This window comes from Adelges cooleyi, unplaced genomic scaffold, assembly GCF_023614345.1.
Source record: "Adelges cooleyi isolate 19-005CV unplaced genomic scaffold, UGA_ACOO_1.1 ACOO_flye_CR_arks_rails_tigmint_CR_PRNA_381, whole genome shotgun sequence".
Classification (NCBI taxonomy): Eukaryota; Metazoa; Arthropoda; class Insecta; order Hemiptera; family Adelgidae; genus Adelges; species Adelges cooleyi.
Window position 1 is genome coordinate 303,520 of NW_026096058.1, and position 17,829 is coordinate 321,348.

Here is a 17,829-nt window from a genome sequence, read left to right on the forward strand (position 1 = left end):
GCTGCCGCCGCACATCCTGGGAACCAATGGGCCGCCCTTCTGCCGACAAGCGACAGGTGTGGATTCTCCGGGCGGGGGTGGCTGCAATGGATGTATATCCTTCTGGCTTCTTCGAGTAGTAGGTACTAATGTACAAATGCGGTATTAATGCGTTTACGACTATGGTGGCCCTTTACCAATTGTGTCGGTTAGACCTTAATCCAAGACATTGAATAATAATAAAAGAAAAACCGACCAATTGACACAGTCAGTTATAGTATCGCAATAATTGTGATCCAGAGGCATAATTATCAAGAGAATAATGAAGTAGAAACATATATTCCCCGGACCCAGATTGTTTTTTTTTTATAAAAATATATGTACAATAACAGTGCCGTGTACATGGGACAGTGGCGTATTTACAGGGGGTGATCAGGGTGATATATAACCCCCAGAGCATTTAATTTTATAAAAATATTATTGATAATCTATTTATTAAATAAAAAAACTATTCTTTTAAACGTAGAAATATTGTACGACATATCACAAAGCCAACAAATATAGAAAAAAAATGTCTTACTCATAGACAATACACCGTGGTCGGTGGTGGTGATGTAGAAGGCAAGGTTGAGTATTTTAAGTATTTAGGATCTTTTGTACAAAAAAAAACCGTGGCTTTGATGAGGATGTGAAACACAGGATTTAGCTTAGGCGTACGCACTGGGCTGCACCTGCAATTTTTCAAAAGGCTGATTTACAAGGGCACATCCAATATATTTTGTTTGTCGCTAATAAATTAGAACAGTACAAAATTGTTTTTGTTCATCCATTTATATTAAATATTGAGTGGTGAAAAAAAAATTGTAATTGGTTATTGTACCTATAGGTACTATCGCAATTAATAACAATTATTACAATACGATTGGTACTGTAACTGCTATTTTAAGAGGATTGCACGCCGTCTAGTTTTGAGGAGTTTTGTACAGGCAATATTTAAAAAAAAAAGAGATTTTAATAAATTTTGACTATGTTAATTAATTTTCTGGTTAAGTTGTATAAGCTTTAAGGTATTATTTTAATTTAAATAATTGTTTTTATGAAGAAAAGCCATTTTCGTTTATTTTAGATCAAAAAGCCAGACAAAATTTCGACTATATAGGAAGGTCAAATTTTAGTTCTGTAAAGAGTATAGAGTTCTTTGGCTAATTTACTATGTTATGTTAGAAGCCGATTTTCATTTAAATATTTCGGTTTCTTGTAATTAAATAATCAGAATTGTGAATTCTTAGGTGAGTAAGTGGAGGGGTAGCATAAGAGTGGCTTCGGTAGCGGACAAAATAAGAGAAAATAGACTGAAATGGTTTGGGCCTGTTATTATAAGGAGAGGAAACCGTTAGAATGGTAATGAAAATAAACGTAAGAAGAAAGAGGGGAAGAGGAAGACCGAAAAAAGATATGGCTGGGTACAATTGTGAATGATATGAATACTGCTGGTGTATGCAAAGATGATGTGGAAGATCGTGATTCGTGTGTCGAGTGAAGGTTTAGGACTAGGGTGGCCGAACCCATGAATTTGAGATGAAGACGAATAAGAAGATAATACGACGGTCGAAGATTTTATATTTTAATATAATATAATCAAACACATTTTTAAAAAAGAAAAACTTCAAAACTGTAATTATTTTAAGAGTGCCTTACGTTATATAAATCACACTGTATATTTTGAATGATTATAGTTTTTCTAACAACTAATTCAAAAATAGTTTTTTAATCCTATAGAGAATGTAGTAAGCTTTTCATAAAAAAAACGACTTCTAATATCTTTCCTCATAACTTACAGAAAAATACATTTAAAAATAACGTAACACACAAAAATGAGAGGATTCCTCTTAGATCCATTTATTTGGCTACCCTATGGTTTGTTTTACTTTAAACCCGTAAGGTTATTAATTTAATGCATTTTTTTGTCTAAATATATAACAACACTAAAATATATAAATACATATTTTAACAATTACATTTCTGCCTATCTTCAGACTTAAAATAACAACCTACAGAGCAAAATTACTTACTTGAAGGTCGACAATACATTTTGTTAGATTTCGGACAGTGCCCAATGTAATTCGGTAAAAACATATCAATAGAGTGTATAAGACATTTTATAACTAAAAAGTAAAATAAAGACGCAATATTGAATTTTAAACGAAATGTACCTACATAAAACAAACAATATTAACTAACCAGTGATCACGAATATTTAAATAAGACATAAATAATTTTATGACAACGCATTAGTTTTTCCACGAATTTGTACTTTTTCAATTTATTTTGAACCTTATAGTCAATTAACTTTCTACGCGAGCTTAATCACAATAGTAACCGATGGCTATGGCTTTTATCAAATTGACCCGTTTTACTTAATTTTCGACTTGTGAGTATTATTAAACATTATGTTCAAGTAATCCATTTTATTCTGTCAAATTAAAACAACATAATAGGTATACTGAATAGTCAATTATTGTTATCAACATTTTTATAATTTAACATTTATGGAGTCAGGAGTAATATATTAAATTAATGCTACATCTCATTATAGACCACGATCGATCATTTTTAAAAAAACTAAAAACTAATTGTATAAAGGATTTAGTAATTTTTTTTTTAATGTTGTTAAACGTCAACGGCGTTAGGTCATTAGCAGATTACATTTACTGTGAATGTTACTTACAAAAAAGAAAAAATGTATTTTATTTATATTAAACAAATAATCTGATATACAAAATAATTTCTTTTATGAATTGGATCATTTTTTACTGACTCCCAGATTTTTTGGATAGAGTAGAAAAAACAACGTCGCCTGTTTTGGATTTTTATATAGCTATAGTTATACAGTGAAGAAAACCCTAAGCTAACTATTATTTAGCCTAACCATAATTTCCTAAATTATAATGTGTCAGAATTGAAAATAAAAAATTTGATAAATGTAGCATTTTTTATCTTTGACATCTAAAATATAAACCATGAAATTTGTATAATTTCTGATCAATATAAGAATCTAATTATTCAATATTTAATTTAGTGGTTTGCTTCATAAGTGTATGTATTGTATATTATAAAACAAAAACTCAACACATTTTTAAATTTTTTCTCAACTGTGTATAAAAAAGCAAACTGGATTATCATTTTTTTAATTAGTAATATTTAAATAATTTTAACAATTGCTAACTGAAATTTTACAACATTATACTCAGTAGCTCTTTATTGCCCAATGTTACAAAGTTGCATTAGTTTTTCAAAACATAAAAATATGTAATAATATAAGGTGACCAATTTTGCTGACAATACTTAAAATTAAAAAAATACTTTATGTATGATCATGTGATTAAATAAAATTAATATTACACAGCCGGTAAGCATCACAAATTTGTACAATATTGTAAAATTATACTATATATATTTTAGACTGGGCCAAAAAAACCAAATATTGATAGTTGTGGTAGTTACAAAATTCTAAATTCAAAAACAAATTGAAAAAACAGTTAAATGTTCAAGGCACGATTTCCATGGAAACGGCTTGTTTGACGAAAATTTACAAAGATAGCTTTTTTGTAGGGAATTCAATTTCCTTCAAGAATATGTATCAATAGAACTTTTCAGACCAATAATTTACGAGTTTTGAATAAAATATGCCAATTGTGTAAAAAAAAAGTCAGTCGTCATGATATGTATCTTATTGTTAATATTAAGGGCTCTAACTTTCACCATAATTTTTTTTTATCATCATGAACAATATTTTCATAGTACCGTTCAAAACAAAATTGTCCGTTTTATTTTGGCCAAGTCTAATATATATATATAGGTATAGTATAATTTTACAATATTGTACAATTTTGTGATGCTTGCCTCTTTTAATATTATTTACAGAGTGTATCTACTTATATATATATATATATATATTAAAAAGTAATTTTCATAAAGAAAAATTCCAACAGTTTCCAGAAAAAAAGTGTTTAACGTTAAATTAATTAACCCAACATAATATTGTATAGTAGACATATGAAGGGCACAAGGGAAGAAGGGTAGTAGTCCATGTATGAAAATTTTAGAGTATAGCAAAAACAAAGTTCGTGAATTCCTCTCACTCTTACATAAGAACAACAAAAATCACATTAAGTGCTATTCTACTAAAAAATGTATTTATTTAAAAAAACTATTGACATAATTAAAAAAAATTAATGGAATATATTAAAAAAAACTATTTGAAACATTTTTTTTTCATAAGTTGACTACTAACCTTTTTCCCCTGTGCCCTTTATACGTTAGATATAGTAAACAAATTCACAGCTTTAGGCATTAAATAGGAAAAGTAATTAAAATTGTAAAAAAAAAAATGAATCATTTTTATTAAAAATAACAAATATAATAATTTAGAGCTGTATTAATTGACTAAAAACTAAAAAGGTATATGATCATTGAATACTGTTTTCATTTGATTGTATGATCCTCGAATGCAATTTTTCTCAATACATTTAATTACCAGAATATAAACACAGGTAAGTATAAAAATACATAAAAATATAGCCATAACAACTGATACAAATATAATGTTGGTTTCTCCGAATGGCAAAAACCATAAAATACAAATAGCAAACAACAAACTAAAAAGTGATACTGTGAAAAACGTATAAGAAAATATTTGCTCATTGACTAAATGATCATTGAATTTGTTTTGGCTATGCTGAATAACATTTAAAAGTTCATGTCTTGATTTTAATTCTGAAAATGTATTAATATTATGCACAAAGGAAAACATTTATTCTATATACTATTTTTAATTAACACTCTCAACTTATGTACTTCATCTCGCGTCAAAATACTGACACGAAATGGAGCAACCACGAGGTGAGACAATATGAAAGCAGTTGAATTCACTTTCATGCTTGCGTTGCCTCACACGGTCTCGTCAAGATCTGTAGAATTAGCATAATATTATTATTTGTTGTTACCTTTATCGTTATTATCACTTTCACCATCCAATTCCAATATCTTTGAAGTTATTTCAAAAACTGCTTCAATTGGTTCATGATCAGAATAACTAAAATCATTATCAGGGACTCGTGATGGTAATGAATATCTGTGCTCTCGTACATGAACCTAAATTTTTTAAATATTAATTATGGAGTATAAAATATAATATAACATAAATTAATTTAAAATTTATAAATTATAATCAACTATAAAAAATGCCAACATAGCTTGAAAGAAAAAACTAAAAATATCTGCCTTAACAAATAGAAAAATTAATAAAATGCACTAAAATAGAAATCGAGAAAAATGTCCTAAAAACGTACATATATTTAAACTAAAAAATATGCCAAGCCGTAACTTAAAAAAAAAATGTATAGTTGTATTAGATCCAAAGTTGTTTGGATATTTCTTAGATTTATAGTGAATTTATTTTTTTCAGATTTAATACCTGTATGACTCACTATGGCCTACTTCACTATTAGTATATACAATTTAAAAAAATAGTAAAATGTTTTATTTTATGAAGTTTCCAATACTAAAATTCTATAAAATCAATGAACATGATGTATTACTTTTCCTTTAATCTACATTTGAAGTTTGGATATTTTTAGTGTAGCTAAACAATATTTTCACAACACTAAAAAATATTTGGTGTTGTAAGTACGCTTAATTCTAAGTACACCCATATATATATATATATATTTTTGGGTATTACATAATATAATTTATATGGATTTTAATAATCAGACTTTGGTTGTAGTAGTTAGTACGTTCATTCTTAAGGCAATATTTTACTTACCAATTTATTTTTACTTGATTTATATAGTATAAAGTCTAAACGACTTTTTGGCTCTTTAGAGTTCTTGTACGAGTTTCGAGGATGATTAAAAGTATACTCTATTTCATTTGTCATACACTAAAACATTTCAATAACAATAAATTTAATAATTTTACCATAGTATCTTGATATACATAAATTATAACTATAAGTAAGATTGTCGATTAACACAATTTGAGAAAGTCATGTTGATATATTTATACACAGCTTGTACTGATTAACATTATTCTACATTTAGATATAAATAAGATCCAAAAATTAAGTTATTAATTTTAATATTTCTAGGTCTTATACTTAACGAAAATATTGCTAAGGACCAATACAATAGTGTCATATTTATTGAACAAATTTAATTCATGTTCTCAATTTTATTATATTATGATTGCTAAATAGTCTCCCCCGAGAAACAGTATAAAGTGCCTCTTTAAAAGTATACTGCAAGTATACAGCTAATTACATAATATAAAATTTTAAATTACTTTACCGTTGAATAACAATCCTTTATATTTGCACCTAACTGGATTAATTTGTAACAAATATCACCCGGTTCACAGTTCAAATCTCCTGCTAATATTGATAAATCTGCACCCACTGATGTAATTCGTACAAAATTTGCCACTTCAAATGCTTGAACAATTCTATGTCTTTCATATTTATCATTAGAAGGATCATAACAAGCATGTAACTGAAATATATATATGAATAATAAATAGTATAACAGTTCATCAACACTTTAGCTGACATGGGTCCCAGTTCGATTATTTGTAAACCACATAAACTGGAACAGCCAACACATAGCAGTTAAGGTGTAAAAATTAATATTGAAATTTACTTTAAAAAATGTATTAAAATATTAAATTATTACAAGAGTTCAAAGATGAATATATTTTTTGTAAAATACTCACATGAGTAGTAAACACATCAACAATAAGGCCATTAACATTAATACGACATAAACCAATGCCTTTTCCACCAAACCAGTCACCATGGAATATCATGTGTAAGTAACCATTTAAAAGATATGGATGGTAATGAATATCAATGACTGGATAGCGAGACATAATACACATTCCTGAACCCAACATTCCACTGTAAAAGTAGAAAATATAAATCAAATAATAGAAGTAATAAGTTTCATAATTAAATACATGACTGCTGAAAAGTAATTATTGAAATTTTTTAGTTTGTCCATGACTCATAAGCATAAATATTAAAATAATAATTGTTTCATATATTTGACTAGGGAGAAAAGTAATGAATTTATTTTTGGGAATTGATACCTATACTTTATTTATACATTTATAAGTTAATTATAACCATGAGCAGTAACTTGCAACTCTTGAAAATGTTTGTGGAAGTAAATTTATAAGATATTAAAGCCCATAGAGAAGCACTTTAACAATAACCATAACATTTTACTTGATGTGTGTAAACTTAATCATGTACCTAATTTGCCTTAACTTAAATGAATAAGTTAAAACTCTATGACATTTTGTAGCAATTTTTTTTAAAAACTTTGGTAGTCGATATTACCTAGTTATTGGTTTAAGCTTGTGTTTGTGTATAGGTGAGAACATGTGCCGTTAAGATATGGTGTAGGCTACAAATAACAGGTGATCCATCTAAGATCAAGCTGTGGTAGAAGCAAATATAATATTTGTCATATTATGAAATAGGTATGGAATACATTTTTGCACCAATACAAATGACTTAACTAAATTTATAATATATACATTTTCTGTAACTTTTTTAATATCAGTTTATAAATGTGTCTATATTATTTAAACATCAAGTGTAATTATAAACATACCTATGAAAGTAATGTATACACCTAAATATATTTTTACATGTTTCTTTCAAATATTTGTAGTCCTCTTCACACCACAACTCTTGCAGACAAATTACGTCATAGTTGTTACCCAAGAGTGCATCAGCTAGTGCCTTAATACGTGCTGAACGATTTTTTCCAACAAACTTCAAACCCCTTTAAATTAGTAATAGTATTTACATGAATTAGTATATAATATTATTAAACGCAAACTAATGATGACCAATTTTCATACCAAACATTAAGAGTAAATACACTTAATTTCATTTTAACTATTATTGTTAAATTTATCTAATAGGTACACAAAGAGTACCGTTTAAAACGATCTGGTTTTTTAAATATATTTTATTATTACTTATTTACAATAGTTAACAAAAAAATAAGTAAAATAACTCAATTTTAGAACAAACGTTTAATTAGGCCAACAACTGTTACAGTACTCAACACTATCATTTTCGACAAGCTATGTCACGATTTCGATTAACGAAAACAATTTAAAATAAAATTATTAAAAATAAAATTATAAACTGTATATCGTCATTCGCGGATTCGCCACAGGTCAATGGAGATTGCCGCTTGGGCAATTTGATATTTTGGTAGATACTAGATAACGGTAACTGTCATATCAGTTTCTTAATGTGACTTGTGACTGGGTTTCATTGGCGATTGGTACCTAGTTGGCGCGTAGGATACATTCTGTAATCGTATTCATATTTCATACAACAATCAGCTTTTTTTTTTTTTAAATAAGTAAATAAAAATATGTTTTCCTCTTTCACGGGTTCAAAAGATACGCTGAACACCATAAATGGTTAACTATAATATTTAAAGTGTATTTAATTATTTTAAAATTTAAAGTCTACAAAACGAAACTTCTGTTTAATTAGATAATAGGTAGATGAAAAGATGTTTTAAAATGTTTAAAAACATGATTATTTTAACAGTCAAAATTTGATGGCACCAACATCACCATTTAAAACAAATGGTTAATTCGTTTTTTTCCTTGTATCCTCCATATCGATATTTCATTACTATTTTTATATAATTATGAATGATTGCACTTAATACATATTGTAAATTATTTTTTTAAAGTCATGGTTTTTATTTTTTTATGTTTTCATGTTTTTCATGTAAAGTCATGTTTTTAATTTTTTTAAAGTCAAATTTAATTTGTTGAGCTATATTAAAAACTGAGCATTAACATTATATATATGCCTTATAATATTAAATTATGCATAATATAGCTGTACCCCCAACTCGTAAGTATGTATAATAAAGTAAAATTATTTAATTTATAATTCTTTTGACCTAGATAGGTAACACTGTACTTCAAGATAAAAGTTATCTGTTGTATACACACAAGCGTGGCCTTATACATGATAATATCTTGACTCTTGTGCACAAGTTTGATAACTGATAAGTGTACTGTGTACGGCGTACAGTGTAGTGGCTACCTGCTAGCTGTTCACTATAGAAGTAGGAACTGTTGTCAGTTGTTATTCGCTCATTTATTATATTTAACAGAAAACCCGTAAGGCATACGCTAAACACACAGCACGCGGTACGTCGTTTCTAAGTTCAAGAGTTCGGAGAATTTAATAATATTTGAATTTGTTAGGAAATTTTAATAGTGATCTGAGTCCTGAGATCACATTGTTAATGATTAAAATTTCCAGGGTTCGACAATTTATATTCTGTTTAAATAAATAGGAATGGAGACTATTACAAAAAGAGTAAGTATTATTAGTTTATACATTTTACAAAAAAATAATTTAAACTGGATTCTTACTTAACTGTCACTTTTTCAATTATTTACCTATTTATTATAAACTAATCTTCTGTTCAGATGTCAAGTACTCAAATTGAAGCTAGACAAGCTTCTTCTACTGATTCACCAAATAATAGTTCCAGTGAAGATGACAAAGAGTTACCAGCAGCAGAAAAATCATTATTGCAAAAAATCGTACGAACAGGACTTATAACATCAAAGCATGATATTGAAGTTCAAAGACGTGATCCTAAGTCTCCATTATATTCTGTGAAGTCTTTTGAACTTCTTAAATTGTATGTTATCTTATATTACGGTATAAATCTATTCTATACATCCTAGGTATTCCACGCTATATGATTTTTCGGGTGCAGCTCTATCTTAATTATTATTCAATCTTTCCCACTATTTCGTTATTAAAAAGGTTGCTGTATTTCATTAGGCTATAGACTATCTTAGCATACTTTAACTCTATAATAAACAAACTTAAAATATTTTATGAAACCGAATAATTTTTTTATTCAACATAATGAAGCAAAACCAGTTATAATATACAAAGTACATTTTAGTATATATCCTTTTTTTTATATTATACAATAGTTATATTATATACATATATTGTACATTTTTTTAGTACAATATGTCAATAGGTAAAATAATTACAAAATATGTTTTTTTATTGTTTTGTCTCATGTTAATCATTAATTTTGTAATATCTTATGGGACATGGTGTGGTACAGTGGTTATCTTACGGCTTAGGTGATACTCGCCACTTGATGAGTCCGTCACTGCTTGATCCTGGATGGGTGATCACCCACGTTTTTCAGTGACAGCTCTAGCCCTAGCACTCCTGTTCAATACCTACACTAGCCTATAAACTTAGAACACCCAAACAACAAGCTGATATCTATAAATGGCTTAAAGGCTTAAAAAATTTATTTTTATTTTTCAAACAACCCGGGTATTTTTAGCCAGGTTATTTATTTTCAAACAGTTGCAATCTGTTGCTATAAGAGAATAAACCATGAAACATTTAAAGTTATTTTGAAACCTTTAAAACTACTCTTGAGTTGCCTGTTTCTTTATATATTTGTAATTATAAATCTTATGACGCTGTAAAAAAAAAAAATGTAATAAGGGGACCCCGGACCTGATATGAAATAGTTGCTTCAATATTAAATTATAGGTTTTATTATTTATTAGCTAATACATTTGTTTAAAATTTAATATTTTTTTAGGACTCCAAACTTGTTAAAAGGTGTTTATGAAATGGGTTACAATGCACCATCTAAGATTCAAGAAACAGCATTACCTTTACTTTTGGCAAATCCGTAAGTTTAAAACTTTCTTCTAATATTGATTTTGTGTTGCTTAGCATTTATTTTGTATCAAACTGACCTAAATATGATAAACACACATTGCTTTAAGTTCAGTATAATAGAAAGTGTCTGTAGATAGGTTTAAACAGTACAGATACGAATAGTATATGTATATCAATCACAGGCACTTCTTCTTCGCTGTCATGAAAGCTCTCCCCTCTCCCCCCCCCCCTAATACATAAAGACAAATTATACCCAGCTAATTCTTGTTTGTTTTATATAGTTGTTTTACATTACACATTATTTTATAGGCCCCAAAATTTAATTGCTCAATCACAGTCTGGAACAGGAAAAACTGCAGCTTTTGTTTTGGCAATGTTAAGTAGAGTTGACCCTGAGCTGGAATATCCACAAGTAATTTTTATTAAAATTATTACTATAGATTAATATATTAAATGTATTTATTTCACCTCCATATTTATTTTTTATGTTAGAAAAAAGTATTATAATTATTAAGGAATCTATAATGAACATCCTTATTGGTGTCATTTTTTCCCATTATATTTTAATTATAATATTCGGCGAAAAAAAATCTATAAATTAGGATGGTTGTTAATTTTGATTTTGAGGAGCAAAGTATAGAAATAGGTTTAAAATATCAACAAAAAAAAAATGCCCTAATTTTTTCAGATTTTTCATTTAAGAATAACAGGTGCCGCACAGGGCTTCAAGATTTGTATTGAAATGATATTGCTATTATTTATTTTCCAATAATTATTTTATTACAACGGCTAATAAACTGCAAAAAAATGTTCAACTATGAAGAATTGTCGGGAATTGGTGCTGGTACAAACGAGAATGTAGATAAATAACAATCCAATTAATTTTCAATTTATACAAGACACCTATATAATATTTTTTGCATATTCAATATAAATAATGAATACTTCTAAATCCAGACTGTTACAATTTTTTTTCTATACTTTGTTCCTCAAAATCGAAATTAACGACCACCCTAATATATATATATATATTATATAATGAGTATTGCAATTTATCAATACAAATTTCAATGTATCAACTAAGTTGCGTTATCAGTAAATACTAAAATTTATAAATTTAAGTTACTACTCTATTTGATATTGAATATTGAAAGTTGCTGAATAAAAGTGTTGATATTAATGTTGTATCAAAATTTCATTATCATTGTAGACTTCTGATATATAATTTTACATGACCTAGAATATTTTAAAAAAAATGTTGTGTTTACTTACTTTGGTCTAGACCTAGTTTAATAATATGTTAATCACATATTTAATAGATATAAATATTTTTATAATTGTATAGAGTATTAGACTATTAAAAAATTTACTTTTTTGACTGTCAAGTGAGGCCTCTATTCAAATTGTCCTGTAGTTCTCTAAATTTTTAGATCAGATCTGTGTTAGTTAGGGTGTATCATAATATAAATAATTAAAAAAAAGTTAAATTTAGTAAATTATTATTTCAGGTGATATGTTTATCACCTACTTATGAATTGGCTATTCAAACTGGCGAGGTTGCTGCAAAGATGTCCACTTACTGTCCTAACATAAGACTCAGATATGCTGTTAGGGGTGAAGAAGGTATGTATTTATTGTTTTGTCAACAACTGTATTCAAATCAATAGATAATTTAATTAAGTATTTTTATAGTTGAAAAGGGTTCTAAAATACAAGAACAAATCATTGTTGGTACACCTGGAAAAGTGTTAGATTGGGCTACAAAGTATAGATTTTTTGATCCTAAAAAAATTAAAGTATTTGTTTTGGATGAAGCAGATATTATGGTAGATACCCAAGGCCATCAAGATCAAAGTTTTCGTATAAGAAAGTAAATAAATCATGGTATTTTATTTAAAAATTCCACGTTTGTATTGAATTTATATTTTGTAATGAATAGATTGTTGAATGAGTCATGTCAAATGATGTTCTTTTCTGCTACCTATACTGAAGATGTCATGAGATTTGCCAACGCTATTGCTCCAATGGCTGTAATTATACGATTGAAGCGAGAAGAAGAAACTCTAGATAATATAAGACAATATTATGTGAACTGCAATAATAAAGAAGACAAATACAATGCGTTGGTTAATATTTATGGTGGAGTAACTATAGGACAAGCTATGATATTTTGCCAGGTATTATTTCCAAATTTCTTAGCTTGCTTAATATTTATTAACTAAATTAAAAATATTTATTAAAATTTTATATTATAATTAAAATTATTAACAAAATCATTGATTTTAGAATATACAGATGGTGCTACACACAGAAACGGCAACCGATTTTGTGTTTAGCACCGCTTATCTATATACTAAACTGAATGTTTAAACTAATAATAAATTTAAAAAGCACTTTAAATTTAAATATATACCTAAATTTTAGCTTTTATGCTTAGCTGATAGGTATTATGATAATGATGTTTGTCTGGTCATAATAACCTAATCATTGGGCTGATTCTTCATATAAACAACTTATAGATCGTAAATTGTAAACAAAAAGTATTTAATAAAACTACAAGTTAAAAAATTTAGTTAAATAAAATAAAATATTCAACCTTAAAATTAAAAAAAAAAAAATTGTCTATTGTTGATCAAAACATAAATTTGATTAATATGGTGATCAATTTAACGTAAGACGCTCATTTTCTCGAAAAATAATTACAGATACTTTTTCTTTTTAAAAACATTTTTATTTATGTTATTATACAATTTATGAAATTACCAATTATTCACCTATTTTGGTATTTTCCAGAGCGCTATTAACTTTTTGAAAGTGAAATAAGTTGCTGAAAATTTAGACTGGTTGATGGATGACCCGTTTTAGATAATTAGTTGTAGTTAATAAATTTTAAAATTAAGAATGAGAGGAAGGGTGGAGTGTAGCACTATTTTTATCTGCGCCCATCCGGAATTTTAAACTTAAATCAGCTTTAAAACTAATTATCTATAACTGGTTATTGACTTTATATCTCATTAACTAATGCAGATAGCTCAATTTTAAAACTTGAAATTTTCATAAACAATGTTTTAAAATTAAATCTTATCATTCTGTGCAAAATTGCATTGTTTTTCAGTGATATTATTCTAATTAATAATTATTAGAAACTAAATTTAAGTAATTATTTACCATTTTTCTTGAATAGCAAATGAATGGGTAACTTGTTTTTATTCAAAAAGAACTTATAAATATTGTTTTAATAAATATTTTAAACATATTTTTATTTATGATTTAGCATTAGGTAATTAATTAAAGGCTATACATTTACATCTTAAAATAGTTGACAAAAATAATTTAAATAAATTAAAATTACATAAGTGCACTATGAGAATTTCCATTTGAAATTTAAAAAAATTATTGAAAATTAAATTGGTAATATAAAATTGATGACTTACTTCTATATTATTAAAAGGATATTTTTATATAATTAAAGAATTAAATTACTTCAATTTTGAGTATTGTATTATTTGTTTGAAGTTTTTCTACAAGTGGTGTTTGTTTTTTGTCTAGTATAATTTGTTTTAACGCTTTACATTTAATTATATCATTGAATGAGTTTTCTTGAAGATTGTTTTCTCTTAAATCTAATACATCAAGACATGGTAAATCTGGAAATCCTTTTAAATTATTTAGATTACAGTTTCTTAGTGATAAATCTTTACATGATAACAAATATTTTAACTGTTGTAAATTACTATTTGACAAATCATTGTCACCAAAATCAACTCTGTGGCTGCTAATAAACATGTTGATATGATAAAATGCTGTTAAATTATATCCTCTTAAGTTAACATATTTTGTATCTTGGGTGTTAGAAATCCAATGTTCGATCCGATAACGACTTTCAAGATCACAGTAGTAATTTTTTCGCAATTTATCAATTTTTTTCAATATACTTAAATTTGCTAAACATTTTTCAAAATAATTTTCTGGTTTTAAAGTGTATAGAAGTAAAACGTAAGTAAGTAGAACCCACTTACTTTCAGGTTCCATTTCTATCAACTGATTTAAGCTTTCTATTTGTGCATTTAGAATTTCTTTAAGCTGCGCACTAATATTAATGTTAAAAATGTCTCGATTTCTTAGTACACTAACTGATGCCTTATCAATTGTTTGGTTATTTTCATTAAGTATTTCTACACATAAATCATTATTTTCTCTTTTATTATACCAAACTTTTAAATCAAATGAGCTCCAGTCAGTCTCACTTAGGCCTTTAATATTATAATGTTTAGGTAAACATCTATTGAGTACCAAGAATACATTATTATTTATAGAACATGTTTGGTATATGTATATTGAGGGCTCTAATTTTCCGATTAACCACCGTTGATATATCCAAGCACTTTGGTCAGAGGGTTCCGTAAATGCAGCACTTAGTACTAAAGATAATTCTGAATGTTTTGTCGATTCTTCATAACTACCTGCTGCACTTATTAACTTTGATCTATAATGCCATGCCGAATAGTTTGAAAAATTTAAATTAATCATTTCCATTGTAAATTGTAATTCATTTTCATTTGGTTCTTGGCACTTGGAAGCAACTATTTGTCTATAATCCCAACAATGAAAATTTCTCTCATCCATTCTCAAATACTTAGTGCATAGTGTTAGTTCTTTGTGCCAGTCGGGTTCGGGATCGACATTATCCAATACCCAGTTCCTGTGAAACCATGCAGAATAGGATTTTGGATTTACTTGCAAACATTTTTCTGTTAAATAAAGCTCTTCATTAATTAGTTCCTTTGAAGGTTTTAAAACTAAAAGAATTTCTTTTCTATAATTCCATAAAGTAGCAAGATCTGGATTTGAGCGTAAAAGGCCCTCAGAAGATTGTAGGGCTAATTCATCATATTCTTTTATAGAACGGTGTTTGAATACTTCACTTATACCTTTTTGGTACCATTTTAGTCTTCTTTCTTTTTCTCGATTTTCTTGAGCTTTTTGTGCTTCAGTTGTTTGTACTTTCAGTCTGTTATGCATATTGTATTACTTCTAAATATAATTATACATAATGTTAGTAACGTTTTAAAATTAGTTTGGTAGTCATAAAATAAATAGATATTTTACTTACCCAAGTATTAATATTATTATTTGTATGAACATTAAATTCCTTTATTTCAATATGTGTATTGAGTATTCTAACTCATTAATAATTATGTAACTCGGTAATAATAATTATTTCAAGTTTACTTAAATATCAAGTACGACGCATGATAATTCGAATTTCGAGCTATGACTAAGCTTAATTTAGTGTTAAGTTTATTATACAATATTGAATAATATACTGTTTATAATAACTGATAAGCCGTAAATCGTATTGCAATCTTGAATCTTCCAAGTTTCATGTCATAAGTAAATATAAGACCGTGGTAACAATCGACCGTCGAGTCATGATAAAAATAAAAGTGGGCGGGGACGTATCGAGTGATATCTAGTAGTATTCTTTGGGGAGATAACACTATATCAAAAAATAGGTATGTCGGCATTTTGTGTTAACAATTTCCACAACATGGCTGCCATCTCCCATAAGACACATACACAGCCGCCTGAAATCACTGGCAGCCATTTTGTCATAACCCAAATTGCTCATATACTTATATCTTTCTGTAATAATAACCGTCATCAACAGCCTCTGATTCGTTGTGTAAAATTGGTGGAATATTCAAATTTTCAAATAATGAATTTAAAAAAAATCAGATACCCTGACGTATAACTTGCAAACAATATAAACCGTCACTAGTAAAAAATATCAACATTATTAAAACTTGCACGAGATAAGTACAATAAACCCATTAAGTAACAGAATTACCTTAAATTTCACTAAAAAAAAGTCATTTAGGAATGGCAAATCAATTTTTTGTTATGAGCTCATCAGAAGTTTATCCATGAATCATAATTTAAGTGACCGAAAATCTTTTACATTATCACTATTTACCCCTTGTTACTCTTGGTTTTACTTTCTATAATTAATGTTAGTACATTAAAATTATATTGATTTAATGTTAATTATAATATTTGTTGCGATTCTGTGACATTTTTTTATATATCATAATTATTATGTAAAAACAGACATAAATAAAGTGTTGGTAACTTATTGGTAACTACTATTTTCGAAATTACGCCATTATAAGGGTACATAAAATTACATAAAAAAATGATTAAAAGTAGCATATCAAATTCACGTGAAAACATGTATACAAATTTTAAATAACAAAATAATAATTTGATATGTGTTAATTTTCATCTTTTAAATCTGAAAATTAAACTGTTGATAGCTCTTTGAAATCTATACCTTAAGAATCTATTAGGATTAATTAATACTTGAATCAATCTAAATTATTTAAACTTTAATTACAGACTAAAAAAATGGCTTTATGGTTGGTTAATCAAATGATGGAACAAGGACATGCTGTAGCATTATTATCTGGGGAGCTGACAGTACAACAAAGAATAACAGTATTGGATCGTTTCCGTGAAGGCAAAGAAAAAGTTCTGGTTACAACAAATGTACTTTCTAGAGGTAAATTATGCTATACGTTACTTTTAAATATATATTAAAGACATTTGGTTGTTTTTTTTTTAGGTATTGACATTGAACAAGTCACAATTGTCATTAACTTTGACTTGCCTGTGACTTTTTCTCGCGAACCAGACTATGATACATATCTACACAGAATTGGACGAACTGGACGTTTTGGTAAAAAAGGTATTGCCATTAATCTTGTTAGTGGTAATACGGACTTTCATATACTTAAACAAATTGAAAATCACTTTTCCATAAAAATTAATAATTTGAATACGGATAATGCTGATGATATGGAGAAACTTGGGGCTGAGGATTAATTTTTATAATCTTGTATATTATTATAATTGTATAATTATTGACTATAAATCAACATTAAATTGAATAAAATAAAATATAAATTAAAACTTTTATTAATGAAGTAATGTGTTTATTTTTGTATAAGTTTTATCTTTTTCTATATAAGTAAAAACTATTGTCACTTGACTAATGGATGACAAAT

The 17,829-nt window shown here is 27.2% G+C and overlaps 3 protein-coding genes across 4 annotated transcripts; 1 reads left to right on the plus strand and 2 right to left on the minus strand.

Annotated features, from left to right (window-relative positions):
* Positions 1–4,386: 4,386 nt before the first annotated feature.
* Positions 4,387–8,422, minus strand: LOC126841328 (putative neutral sphingomyelinase). 2 transcript variants are annotated; one of them, XM_050577736.1, is made up of 7 exons: positions 7,909–8,300; positions 7,656–7,829; positions 6,751–6,934; positions 6,330–6,530; positions 5,807–5,923; positions 4,986–5,133; positions 4,387–4,755 (listed from the first exon to the last, which is right to left on the minus strand). In XM_050577736.1, the coding sequence occupies exons 1-7, from the start codon at positions 7,938–7,940 to the stop codon at positions 4,433–4,435; spliced, it is 1,179 nt and encodes a 392-aa protein (XP_050433693.1). In that variant the 5' UTR covers positions 7,941–8,300; the 3' UTR covers positions 4,387–4,432. The 2 variants fall into 2 exon arrangements, with proteins under 2 accessions (XP_050433693.1, XP_050433694.1); XM_050577737.1 differs by lacking the exon at positions 7,656–7,829 and having other exon boundaries at positions 8,084–8,422.
* Positions 8,423–9,103: 681 nt separating this feature from the next.
* On the plus strand, positions 9,104–17,748 carry LOC126841387 (ATP-dependent RNA helicase DDX19A-like). Its single transcript, XM_050577839.1, has 9 exons — positions 9,104–9,406; positions 9,520–9,737; positions 10,680–10,772; positions 11,072–11,174; positions 12,271–12,385; positions 12,455–12,632; positions 12,702–12,939; positions 17,162–17,324; positions 17,388–17,748. Exons 1-9 carry the CDS (start codon positions 9,386–9,388, stop codon positions 17,645–17,647), a joined length of 1,389 nt encoding a protein of 462 aa, XP_050433796.1. The 5' UTR covers positions 9,104–9,385; the 3' UTR covers positions 17,648–17,748.
* On the minus strand, positions 14,100–16,118 carry LOC126841386 (geranylgeranyl transferase type-2 subunit alpha). The gene is made up of 2 exons (XM_050577838.1): positions 15,876–16,118; positions 14,100–15,796 (listed from the first exon to the last, which is right to left on the minus strand). The coding sequence occupies exon 2, from the start codon at positions 15,782–15,784 to the stop codon at positions 14,237–14,239; it is 1,548 nt and encodes a 515-aa protein (XP_050433795.1). The 5' UTR covers positions 15,785–15,796; positions 15,876–16,118; the 3' UTR covers positions 14,100–14,236.
* Positions 17,749–17,829: the final 81 nt, after the last annotated feature.